At 38.2% G+C, this 13,397-nt stretch overlaps 1 protein-coding gene and 1 long non-coding RNA gene across 2 annotated transcripts in view; both read right to left on the bottom strand.

Annotated features, from left to right (window-relative positions):
* The window catches only part of LOC107716496 (uncharacterized), a 4,437-nt gene extending 4,022 nt beyond the window's left edge, over positions 1 to 415 (bottom strand). Inside the window, exon 1 of the long non-coding RNA XR_001637216.1 lies at positions 387 to 415. This is a non-coding gene — a long non-coding RNA (uncharacterized LOC107716496). The remainder of the gene's footprint in view (positions 1 to 386) is intronic.
* A 6,681-nt stretch (positions 416 to 7,096) lies between these two features.
* Positions 7,097 to 13,397, bottom strand: part of pnmt (phenylethanolamine N-methyltransferase) — a 19,673-nt gene continuing 13,372 nt past the window's right edge. Inside the window, exon 3 of the mRNA XM_016522976.1 lies at positions 7,097 to 7,535. Within this exon, the coding sequence (XP_016378462.1) occupies positions 7,097 to 7,535 (439 nt within the window). The remainder of the gene's footprint in view (positions 7,536 to 13,397) is intronic.

Genomic DNA, 13,397 nt, shown 5'->3' with positions numbered 1-13,397 from the left:
GACTGGAATAAGGTAGGAAGACTGAATGTCATGATAAGTGGTTTTATGGGGTATTTGAAGGTTGAGCAAAGTGGCCCAATCAGCGATGTCTGTATATGTTGCTCCAGTGAATAGTGTGCATGCAGAAACAAGAAGATTATTAGCGGGCATTCCCCTAACATCAGTGCATGAACTCCACTTTCCCTTGTGGTTTTTTTCACATTCCCAGTGAACACGGAGAACACTTCCCACAGTTGCTTTTCTGGTCTTTGTTATTACTGATCCACATTCTTGACATCTTTTGAAAAGCTCCATGACATTGGGCTCGTTGACAATCCATTTTATCTGTTTCCAATGCATTTCACATTCCTCATCTTCTGTGCTTGGGGCAGACGTTGAGGTTGAACTCAGTGGCTGAAAACTAAGATCTTTCTTGTGATCTATAGAAACTATAGAAAGCATGCTAACATCAAGCTCCAAACTTTCTTCAAATTGCTCTTCTGTCTGTTTATACACAGGATACACAGGAGGCTGTGAAATTACATGGATTAAATTTGGTTTATAATATAACTGAATATAAATTAGTAATGTAAATAGTAGATTTAATACATTTATTACAGTATATCTGTGCATTTTTAAGGATACAACATCACCAAATTATTAAATACTACATTTTTAGAAATTAATTTATTTCCAATGTATAACACAAAAGCATAATTGACCATAATTTCACTTTGTTAACTGGTCACAAATGATGGTACTTACAGACTGGTGGGAGTGTATTGCAGGGAGGGCATAATATGTCCCAGATGTTGAGGGTTTTGTCCTCTTTCCAACACTTTCAGGACTTGTGAGCACTAAACAAAGTTTAGACTGAGCATCTGCAAACTGTCTCGGGGTAGTTCCTGGACCAGAGTCCTGTTGCTTTACTGGTGCTGACTGTGGAACATTAGCCAAAAACACTCCTGCTCCCTGGACCTCCAGCTCAGCGTCATTGTCTTTTGCTAGTGTTGCAGTACTCTACCTCTGACGTAATTCCTTAATAGAGGGAGTGTCTTTTTAATTACGCTCATATGATTGGTGTCTCCATCCTGCTTAGAGGTGCCAGCCCCAAATTCTGAAGTGGGTATGTTTACGTGTTGCTAGTGTGACTCTTTATTTTGTTGTTTGGTATGTTAAAGTTTGTTTTTATGGTTTCAAAATAAAGTGTTAATTCTTTTTACTCAACCCATGTCTGATACCTGACTCAGCCGTAACAAACTTGTGAGCCTTGCTCTAATATGAAGGGCTTTCCCTGGAAATAGGCCCCGGGGTGGCGTAGTCGGTAATTGGGTAGCAGTCCCTTTATTCTTGTGGTCTGTTTATCAGTGTTACAGTGTGTGTGTGGAAGGGTTAAGAAGTGATAAAACCTAGCTCACCTAGTTAAGAATGCCACACTAGGGACTCTAGATTTCCACGAGACGGATACTTAGGAGTAAAAAAAAAACATTTTAACACGTCTTTAGTAATAGGAAGATATTATTAATAAATAAACATTCACACGTTATGAAACACATTGACGAGAAAAAAACTGTTAATGCATCTAATATAGTAAAAAAAACATACATACTCTGTTTGCTGTAAAAACGTATTGGGCACAGCCGACGCTTTCAGAAAACAGCGATTTCCTTGCTGGGAGGGTTTGAAATAATCGTCGAAAACATGATTACTGCACACTCTCTTAAATATCAGAGCATGTTCGGGTGTGTTGATATCCAAGTGCAACGTGAGCAACCACAGCTTCAATCGCTCAGAATTGTGTATAGGAAATATATGAAAAGTCACAATTTTCTTTCCTAGCGTAAATTCTTTCTTTTAATATTAAAACATCCAGGATACGCACACGAAATGACAATTTTTAACAAACTGACACAAATACATTTGAATGTGTCATTGAACATTCAACAACTTTTCAAGCGTCAAGCGTGACCTTTTCAACGTAATTACATATTACGTGAAGTCATGAACGCGCAGAAAAGAGCAAGGCGAGCATTTGTGTTTATAAAGCATATACTTTTTTTTTTTTTTTTTTAAATAACCGTTAGTTTCGCTAGAAAAGACCCTTATTCATCGTCTGGTATCGTTTAAAGTCCTTTGAAGCTGCACTGAAACTGCAATTTTGACCTTCAACTGTTTGGAGTCCATTGAAGTCCACTATATGGAGAAAAATCCTGGAATGTTTTCATCAAAAACCTTAATTTCTTTTCGACTGAAGAAAGAAATACATAAACATCTTGGATGACATGGGGGTGAGTACATTTTCAGGAAATTTTAATTTAAAAGTGAACTAATCCTTTAACCGTGCCCGAGCGCGTCTGACCCCCAAAGCCCGGTTCGTTTGACTAGTGTGACCGCTGCGGTTCGTTTAGCCGGCCCTGGCTCGGTTGGAAGTGGTGGTCCAGAGCACAGTTCAGCTGGGCTCGGGCGCGGTACGCATGTAGTATGAGCGAAGCGCGGAACTTCTGATACGTGCAGCATGATTGCGTGAACATTTCTGAGCGGCAAAAGTGATAGATCTGTAAAGCAATATATTGTGAGAGGGCCGTGTGTGTTACCGCGCCCCAAACGACTCAAAATAATAAACCACAAAGTTAACAAAACGATGCACTCTACCGTGCTGAGAGAGAGCGCTTCTCTGTTGCCTTCACGTCAGGGTTGCCAGGTTTTCACAAGAAAACCCACCTAATTGCTACTCAAAACTAGCCCAAAACTAGCCCAATCGAGTTTCGAGGGGGTCTCCAGTTAAAAATCGCATTCCGGGGGGTAAAATACACGTTTTTTGGAGGGGCTCCCCTGCTAAAATTTGCGTTCCAGGGGATAAATATGTTATTGGAGTTGCTTTAACATGAACATGAAAAACAACCCACGGCAACAGAGTTAGTAGCCCAATTCCGCGGGAAAACCGCAGACTTGGCAACACTGCTTCACGTGCTATCGAAAAATTCCTATTTCCCACTTAAGAAGTCGGGAGCGTTCATGTGAGCGCTGCTGCAGTCTTAGGCCCACCCCAAATGCTCTCATTGGTTGAGATGCGTGATGACACATATCCCAAGCCAGTATTGATCAACATCCCACCCCTTCTGTGACCCATAGTTTGTCTGTATGTGTATTCAGAGCCAGTGAGCAATGGACTTTCATGATAATAAAAAAACTGTGTTAACGCGCGATAAAATAATTGTCTGCGTTAATCAATTAATGCGTTAACGCGATAATAAAGCGTTAACTTGCCCAGCACTAATATATATATTTGACACTGTGCACCTATGTTAATATTATATAGGGTGTTCTATATATACATATTGGGTGTTCTGTTTAGGTCCAATTGGGTTTTTGAACTACTGTAATATGGTAAAATACAATCTGTCTAATCTTGTCTGAAAGCTGCTACAAACCAACAGATTTTCTTGTTGACCGTGTGCTGTTTAATTTAAGTATTTGATGGGCTGTTGAATATATTACATTTTTTGTTATGGACAATTTATCGTTTACATTTTACTGTCATTGTCACAGAAATCTAATTTTAGTGCAACATTTGCATGTAAAAAAATAATAATAATAGTAATTTAAAAAGTTTATTTTGATTAGCATCCAATCTTTAAACAAAGTTTGGCCCCACTTTATATTAAGTGGCTTTAACTACTATGTACTTACATCAAAAATTAAGTACAATGTACTTATTGTGTTCATATTGTATTGCAAAACACTTTTGCTGCTATTGAGGTGGGATATGGGTAAGGTTAGGGACAGGTTTGTTGGTATGGGTGGGTTTAAGGGTGGGTTAAGGTGTAAGGGATGGGTCAACAGTGTAATTATAAATGTAATTACAGAAATTAATTACAGATGTAATTACATGCAGGTATTTTTAAAATATAAGTACAATGTAAAAACATGTATGTACACAATAAGTGCATTGTACCAAATTATTAATTTAAATGTAAGTACATAGTTGTTAAGGCTACTTAATATAAAGTGGGTCCCAAAGTTTTAGCTCTCCTGTGTTGTTAACATGGTGGATTGCCCACAGAAAACCCTCATGGGGACCAACATCAACAAAACATCTGTAGGCAACACACCTGGCTGCACCCAGTTGTTTTTTGTGTGTGTGGGCAAGCCCACAGTGGGTACAGCAAACAAAAATATTTCATAATCAGTGGAAACCGTTACAGTGTTTTCTATCGCAATAAGCACTTGCAATCAGTCAATAAAAATTGAATGTCTTAATTTGTTTGAGAATGGAGAAAGACGGTTCCATTCATAGGCTCCAGCGTCGTGGCCACATTACCACTTCGGGAGTGCATTATTTCTCTAATAATTTTAACGACCTGGTGTCACAACCACACCTCAAGATATTGTTCAGATGATTTATTTCAAGATAAACCTTCCGTTGCAAATTCCAAAACGTCATTTTAGAGCTAATAACAGAGGCTTGGGCCATTGATGTGCAGGCAAATGCAATTATTAGAGAGAGAGAGAGAGATTAATCGCGTGTGAATAAAGTGTTCAGCAGCAGCGTCTAATAGCGAATCTTTAAGTTAAACTGCTTCAAAAACTCCGGGGGAAGTCGTGGCCTAATGGTTAGAGAGTCGGACTCGTAACCCAAAGGTTGCGGGTTCGATTCTCGTACCGGCAGGGATTGTAGGTGGGTGGGAGTGAATGTAGAGCGCTCTCTCCCACCTTCAATACCACTACTGAGGTGCCCTTGAGCAAGGCTCAACTGCCCTTGAGCAAGGATCAACTGCCCCCCAACTGCCCCCCGGGCGCCGCAGCAAAAATGGCTGCCCACTGCTCCGGGTGTGTGTTCACGGTGTGTGTGTGTGTTCACTGCTGTGTGTGTGCACTTTGGATGGGATAAATGCAGAGCACTAATTCCGAGTATGGGTCACCATACTTGGCCACATGTCACGTCACTTTTTCACTACAGAGAAATGTCATAGTTTTTCAGCTGCTAAATTATTTTACTGATAAATTAGTAAAACTGATAAATAGCGGGGCAGCGCTGATGACAAGTTTCTGTTCACATCTCCTTGTTGGCAGAGGCTATTTACACTAACTTCGCACACCAACGTGTGATTGGGCTAGTCAACACTACAAAAGACACTCATCAAACACCAGTTCCAGTGGCATAGATGGTAAAACGCGTACTTTTTGACGTGATCGACCCGAGTTCGAGATCGCCACTTGCCGAACTTTTTTTCCTGCCTTTTCAAATCTCATATCTCATTGGAAAGGCATTTATTTAAAAAAAAAATCAAAAAGTTGCAAATAATATATTGGGCAGTGTTAGGGTAGTTGGAGGGAGGGCTTTATTATCACAATAAGGTGGCATCCATTTAATAATTTGAATTAAAATTATAATTTACACGTTATTACTGCGTACTGTTTTTTAATGTATTACAATACTGAGGTGCAGATAATTGCCACTATTTGCAATAACTAGTATAAATAGCAGAAAATCCTGCTTTTTAACATAGTGTAAACAGAATCTATAGCTATTTGCACTTAGTGTAAATAGCATCCATCGCTATTTGCACTTAGTGTAAATAGCATCTATCGCTAAGAAAATATGCTATTTTCACTTAGTGTAAATAGCATCTAATTGCTGCATCTTAAAGCTGCTGCTTTAAATTCAAGATTAAATATATCAGAGCAATACAAATGAACAGTAAAAGTAACAAAAGCTTGTAGAATACATTTTAACAGGCATAATTACGTCTGAAAACTGAAGGAAGTATGCATTTGCTAAATGAATTAAGCCACCTTACATGATTTCTGTTCTTTTGGTTTCTGTACATTAAAAAAAAAAAATTACAAATGCAGTATTGGTATCGGTCATTGGTATCAGTGAGTACCAAAAATAAAAGAATCAGTATAGGTCTTGTTCTTGAAACTGGTGCATACCTAGATTGTATATGAATGTGTATAGTATGAATTTAACCAGACATACATTCGCCATGTTGTCATTATCATGTTGCCTACCAGCATCAGTTGCGTTGCTTCACTGCAATTCACAAATCCTCTCTTGTGTCCTCATGGATAGTAAAGTGTCCATTGTATGCATACTTAAGAATCTCGCTGGAAGTAGAAGGTCATCCAAGTACTTTTTGCCTACTCTTTTGAGTACTGTGGATTCAGACATACTTTTTTGTCACAGCCTACTGTATTTTGCCCACTATACAGCATAGTGTGATTTCTGATGCAGTTTAAAATTCCCCTGGCCAGTGGCGGACTGGGACAGTAAATCAGGCCGGGAATTTGACTCCACCCCAGGCCACCTCTGTTGCTGCAGTCACCACCACCCAATTCATGTGTCCACCAGACTGCTAAACTTGTAGGCTAACCCTGTTAGTTGATGTAACGTAAAGTGAAATATCTAGCTTCCGGCTGACCGCCTTCCGTATTCAACTTACGAAGTGTAACGCCTCTCGCAGTGCAAAACACTTAAGGTACATCCTACATCATACATCACATCACTTGCGCTTTTTCTGTAAGTTGAATACGGTCCACCGGAAGCTGGATATTTTACTTTAAAAAGTTTTAAATGTGAAAATTTTTCTTACTAAAACCCATTGATTCCGAAGTTCAGAAGGCCTTTAACAAACTCATCTATATATTTAAAGGCATGAGTGTGAAATAGTCTACAAAACCGTCAAGTTTAATAAACTTAAATATGCAAGTTTTGGGAAACTCCATTACTCAATTAAATTGAGGCAACGAGTTTACTCAATCAATTTAGTTCAGTCAACTTATTAGGGTTTTCAGTGCAGTATGCGACTATCATTTTGACGTATTATGTCATTTAGATACTAATAGACTATCACATATGATGCTCAAGAGACAGACAATATTAGCTGCAATGAATATGGGGGGAATTTAATAATTTTAATGAGTGAAATCAAACATTAGCAACCGTTTTTATTTATAGATTTATTTAATTTGACAAGCTTTATTTAATTTCAAATGCTGACAAATATGAGTGTTTTCAAAAACCTTTTTCATGCACATTTAAAAGAGAAGAATTAAGGACATACATAAATCTCGTAGCTTTCCAGTACATGTACTACTCTTCAACTAAAATTGTTTATGTTTTCTTAGCTTTTGCAAAGAACACACCAGTGACATCATCCACTCCCACCTTCATGTCTGGAGGCAGGTGGTAAATACACAACTGCAACAGCTCATATCCACTGGCCTTCAGGCTAGCACAGACCTGAGACTCATCCAGAGGGACCACAGGGATGTACAGCCCTGGTGCCCCCATGTAGAAGCTCTCTCCCAGGGCACCAATAAGCAGGAGGTAACCACCTTTTTTAAGCAGGCTGGAGATGTGTTCTAAGGCATGGTTGAAGGAAAGCAAGTCATGGCTTACACTCTCCAGGCAGAAAGATGACACCAGACAGTCTGCTCCAGAAGGGGGCAAGAACTCTGGTGATAATGGAAAGGACTGGTGTACGTCAACTGGCAGCACATCAGACACAACTGAGCGAAGACGTGTTGCTTTTTCTGCCCAAGCCGATGAACTAGAGAAAATTGAAAGGTTCAGGACACTGGACTAGATTATTAGATATTAAGTGCACATTTTACATCTGGACTGTTTATATTTTTGTTTGTCAACATGAAATGGCATTTGCAACCTATTTCACTCTTGTTTTATATATATATATAACAAGAGTGAAATAGGTTGCAAATCTGAGTGAAAGAAAATAGTAAATAAATACATACATGCACACACACACACACACACACACACACATAAAAGACTAAAATAAAATAAGACCAGGAACACAAATGGGACTTGATTTCACATGCACCTGTGAGAGAATTATGTCATATCAGAAAGGCAATGGCACATTTTCAGAATACATTGTTATTTGACCTTGCTGCCTTAACTTAATGACAAGTTGAATATATTACATTTTTGTTATGGACAATTTATTGTTTACATTTTACTGTCATTGTCACAGAAATCTTGCTACATTTGCATGTAGATAAAAAAAAAACTTTTAAAAGTTTTTTTTGATTACCATCCAATCTTAAAACAAAGTTTTAGCTCTCCTGTGTTGTTAACATGGTGGATTGCCCACAGAAAACCCTCATGGGGGCCCAAAAGGGCAAAACCGCTGTGGGCCCGCATGGGCTAACCCATGTGGGTTTGCTCTACCCGCACTGTCCCACAGAAAACCCGCAGTGGGCATGTTTGCTGGGGAGTAGCGCTGGTCAGCTGCACACTGCTTTTCAGTATGTTGTGCTTGTCTGTTTGGTTTATTGTTTAATGTTTCTTGTTAAATGTTCATCTATGGTCTTACTAAAGTGGAATAATGACTATTTAGAAAGTTTTATTCCTATTCCTGGTTTTAGTTCTGAGGACTATTGGCCTGTCTGAATTATGTTTGGAGACGCAAACCACAATCGCGCATGGGAGCTGGAGGATGGATACGAGCAGCGTAAAGCCACTGCTCATACGGCAGTACAGCCTAAAGACTTTGCTGGAGATAAACTTAAAAATGTCTCAAGAGATGATAGCAAGTCACTTAGAAAGCTTGATGGTGGAAAATATACCACATGAAATTATTAGATCGAAAGACAAGAAACAAGGAAGGAGAGGCGGTATTCGGAATCACTTCCGACGGCGATGTACTCGGCCGCCTTTGCCATCCCTCATCTTCAGTTTGTGCTCATTGAACAATATGGACATCATAAGATCTTATACAAGGTATTGTAACGAATTCCGCGTGGCATCTTTGTTATGCTTTACAGAAAGTTTGTTACAATCTACAATGCCCGACGCTCTTTTTGAGGTACATGGATTCACCTTTGTGTGAGCGAACAGGGATAAAGACTCAGGAAAAATCAAAGGGGGTGGGATGTGTATGTACATTAATGATAAATGGTGCTGAGCGTACTCTGTGAAATGTAAGATCTGTGATCCAAATGTGGAAAATTTAGGCATGATTTTAAGACCCTTTTATCTGCCAAGAGAATTTGGATGCATTTTATTGTTTGTGGTGTACGTCCCGCCCAGTGGCAAACCGACACAAGCGGCCAGCCTGATTGCTGATCACGTACATGAACTGCAGCTTAGGTACACAGATGCACCTGTGATAGTGCTTGGAGACTTAAATCATTGTAACCTGGAATCTGTTTTACTGGGATTTGAACAATATGTAAAGTCAGAAACAAGAAAGTACAACATTCTTGACAAATGCTTTGTGAATATGAAGGATGCTTATGTGTCTAGGCGTAGACCACCGATACTTAACTCTGATTATAATGTAGTCCATATGATTCCAGTTTATAAAACTAAACTTAAAAGAGGTAAACCGGAAGAGAAAGTGATTAGGCTGTGGTCAAATGAAACTAGAGAATAATTGAGAGCCTGCTTTGAATGGACAGACTGGGAAATCTTTCATGAAGGTTAGCTAGATGAAAGGACTGAGGTGATAAGTGATTAACTTTTGCGTACAGTTGGTTATTCCTACTAAAGAGATCATAGTTGATCCAAATAATAATATGTAACCAAAAATATTAACAAAGTTATGAATCAGAGGAAAACAGCTTTTAAAAATAAAACTTTACATTACCTAGGCAGAAAAAAACACACACAAAAATCAAACTAAAGGAAGCTAAAGCATCTTATAGACAGCGTTTAGAAGATGAGTTTAAGGCCAATAACAATAAGAAGGTGTGGGATATTTTAAAAACAATGACAGGACTAACATCTTTAAATAAATCTATCATGACAGATAATGAAATTTGTTTTGTCAATGAATTAAATACATATTTTATTAGATTTGAAATGACTGATAATTATGTCAACTGTAATGAACTACTTGGCACAGTTGTACTTTCTCCCTCAGAAAGGATTGTTATTGATGTTACATTTACATTACCTTTAGTCATTTAGCAGACACTTTAATCCAAAGCGACTTACAAATGAGGACAATGGAAGCAATCAAAATCAACAAAAGAGCAATGATATGCAAGTGCTATAACAAGTCTCAGTTAGCTTGACGCATGTGAGTGAGTGTAGGTACAACTGCAGGAGAAATGTCTTGAATGAGATGAGATGGAATAGGATCAAGCGGACAAGTAGTAGGAGGGTGGGATGTGTATGTACATTAATGATAAATGGTGCTGAGCGTACTCTGTGAAATGTAAGATCTGTGATCCAAATGTGGAAAATTTAGGCATGATTTTAAGACCCTTTTATCTGCCAAGAGAATTTGGATGCATTTTATTGTTTGTGGTGTACGTCCCGCCCAGTGGCAAACCGACACAAGCGGCCAGCCTGATTGCTGATCACGTACATGAACTGCAGCTTAGGTACACAGATGCACCTGTGATAGTGCTTGGAGACTTAAATCATTGTAACCTGGAATCTGTTTTACTGGGATTTGAACAATATGTAAAGTCAGAAACAAGAAAGTACAACATTCTTGACAAATGCTTTGTGAATATGAAGGATGCTTATGTGTCTAGGCGTAGACCACCGATACTTAACTCTGATTATAATGTAGTCCATATGATTCCAGTTTATAAAACTAAACTTAAAAGAGGTAAACCGGAAGAGAAAGTGATTAGGCTGTGGTCAAATGAAACTAGAGAATAATTGAGAGCCTGCTTTGAATGGACAGACTGGGAAATCTTTCATGAAGGTTAGCTAGATGAAAGGACTGAGGTGATAAGTGATTAACTTTTGCGTACAGTTGGTTATTCCTACTAAAGAGATCATAGTTGATCCAAATAATAATATGTAACCAAAAATATTAACAAAGTTATGAATCAGAGGAAAACAGCTTTTAAAAATAAAACTTTACATTACCTAGGCAGAAAAAAACACACACAAAAATCAAACTAAAGGAAGCTAAAGCATCTTATAGACAGCGTTTAGAAGATGAGTTTAAGGCCAATAACAATAAGAAGGTGTGGGATATTTTAAAAACAATGACAGGACTAACATCTTTAAATAAATCTATCATGACAGATAATGAAATTTGTTTTGTCAATGAATTAAATACATATTTTATTAGATTTGAAATGACTGATAATTATGTCAACTGTAATGAACTACTTGGCACAGTTGTACTTTCTCCCTCAGAAAGGATTGTTATTGATGTTACATTTACATTACCTTTAGTCATTTAGCAGACACTTTAATCCAAAGCGACTTACAAATGAGGACAATGGAAGCAATCAAAATCAACAAAAGAGCAATGATATGCAAGTGCTATAACAAGTCTCAGTTAGCTTGACGCATGTGAGTGAGTGTAGGTACAACTGCAGGAGAAATGTCTTGAATGAGATGAGATGGAATAGGATCAAGCGGACAAGTAGTAGGATGATTAGAAAGGATGCATTTGGAGACTTCTGCCTCAGAGAGTGAAGAGAAGGATGTGAACAAGTATATGTTTGCTGGTAAGATGTGCTTGACAGATTGTGGTGTGAAAAATTGTGCACTGATGATTTAAATTTTATTAATGAATAATAATAATAATAATAATAATAATAATAATAATGATGAATATAGCTGCAAGCAGCAATTAAGGGGCCAAGCACACCAGAGGCAAAATGAGGCACTAAGCATGGCATAGAGCAACAGACCAACTGCAACAATGAGTAATTAAAGCCATTTTAGGATGATTGTAGTTGCAGTGACTGAAAAATCATAAATACAACCACTAGTAATATGATTTAATGCCTTATCACTTTTGAACAATAGGTGGCACTGTTATCAAATCGATGTGGTGTGTTCTATGTGATGAGACAATGGCACACAAAAAGTTTGGTGTCAATATGTCAAAGCTTTGCAGAGATACGACCTTAAAGTCATTTTGGCATCATGCCTAAAATTTGTAGCTTTGCTATACAAAAATGGTTTTGTCTATCGACACGAAATCCATAACTTTTTGTCAGCACAGTCTGAAGATGGTCTAACTTGATATTGGTAAAAATTTGTCAAAGCTTTGCAGAGATACAGCCTCAGATGCAGTTTGGCATCTTTCCAGCAAATTCATTGATGTGCTAAACGAGAACCATTTTGTATATCGAAACGAAATCCATAACTTTCTGCCAGAATGGTCTGAAGATGATCTTAGCCAAATTTGGTAAAAATGGTAAAGGAGTTCGAAAAAGTAGACTTTCAACATAAATCAAAATGGCGGACAGAAAATTCAGCCAATTATGGCATAATTGGTATAGATGTTCTCAGAATGATCCAAGGAATCATTACAATAGGCTAATGTAAACAAAAGTTATTAACATTTTTAGAAATTTCTTTATAACTTTTGAACACAAGGGGGCGATGCCCCGAACTTTTTGAGTACCATCAGGGCGTGGTGCCGAAGACACATACCGAGTTTCGTAACAATACGGCAATGCGTTCATAAATATAGCATTTTATGACAAAATTCAAAATGGCCAACGCCCAAAACGGCTGACATGGGTATGGTTCGACTTTTGAATCTAAAGAGACCAATTTTGTGATATTTGGTCAAACCATTCAGAAGTTATAAGCAATAGCCATTTTTCAAATCTCCTGACCACTAGGTGGCACTGCGCTGAAACACTGCAGGTAGCCTCTTGTCATGCTTGTTATAACACACCAAGTTTGGTCTCAATACGCCAAATCGTTGCGGAGATGTAGCCTCACATCCATTTTTGCATGTTTTTTGTCAAATTCGTTCATGCGTTATTCGAGAACGGTTTGACGTATCAACTTCAATTCCATAAATTTTTGCCAGCATGGTCTGAAGATGATCTGAGCCAATTTTGGCGAAAATCAGACAAACCGAAAAAGTAAGTTTTTTGAATTATTAAAAATAGTGAAAAAACTAAACCTTACGATTTTAAAATGTTGGAGTTCATTTGACTCGGAATGAGCCAAGGATTCAGAGGGGGAAAGCAAATCCTTCTCTGCCTTACGGTTCAAAAGTTATTAGCATAAATATTAGAGAAATTTTGGACAAGTGGTGGCGCTAGAGAGTTTGAGTTAGAGACTCCAAATTTGATGTGGTTAATGTTAAGACTGTCCTCTAACTGTGTGCCATATTTCATAACTTTCCCACAAGCGGTTCTGTGGGCTGCCATAGATTCAAGTGCAGAAGAAACGGAAGAATAATAATAAATATAGCTGCAAGCAGCGAGTGTGGGCCCAAGCCATCAGTGCAAACGCCACCCCGGTGGCATCAGGGGAACGGTGCACAGCGGGCACATGTATTAACAGTAACCCTCTGGCAGGTTAAGGGATACAGCAATGAAAGGGTTAATCCAAACTACTAAGACTGTGAAACACACACACACAGAACAATATATAAAAGTTTGGTACCACTTTACAATAAGGTTTCAGTTATTAACATTAACTGTATTAATTAACATGAACAATA

The sequence above is a fragment of the Sinocyclocheilus rhinocerous genome, unplaced genomic scaffold, assembly GCF_001515625.1.
Source record: "Sinocyclocheilus rhinocerous isolate Xijiao unplaced genomic scaffold, SAMN03320098_v1.1 scaffold3072, whole genome shotgun sequence".
In the NCBI taxonomy this organism is placed as follows: Eukaryota; Metazoa; Chordata; class Actinopteri; order Cypriniformes; family Cyprinidae; genus Sinocyclocheilus; species Sinocyclocheilus rhinocerous.
This window is presented reverse-complemented; position numbering and strand designations above follow the sequence as displayed.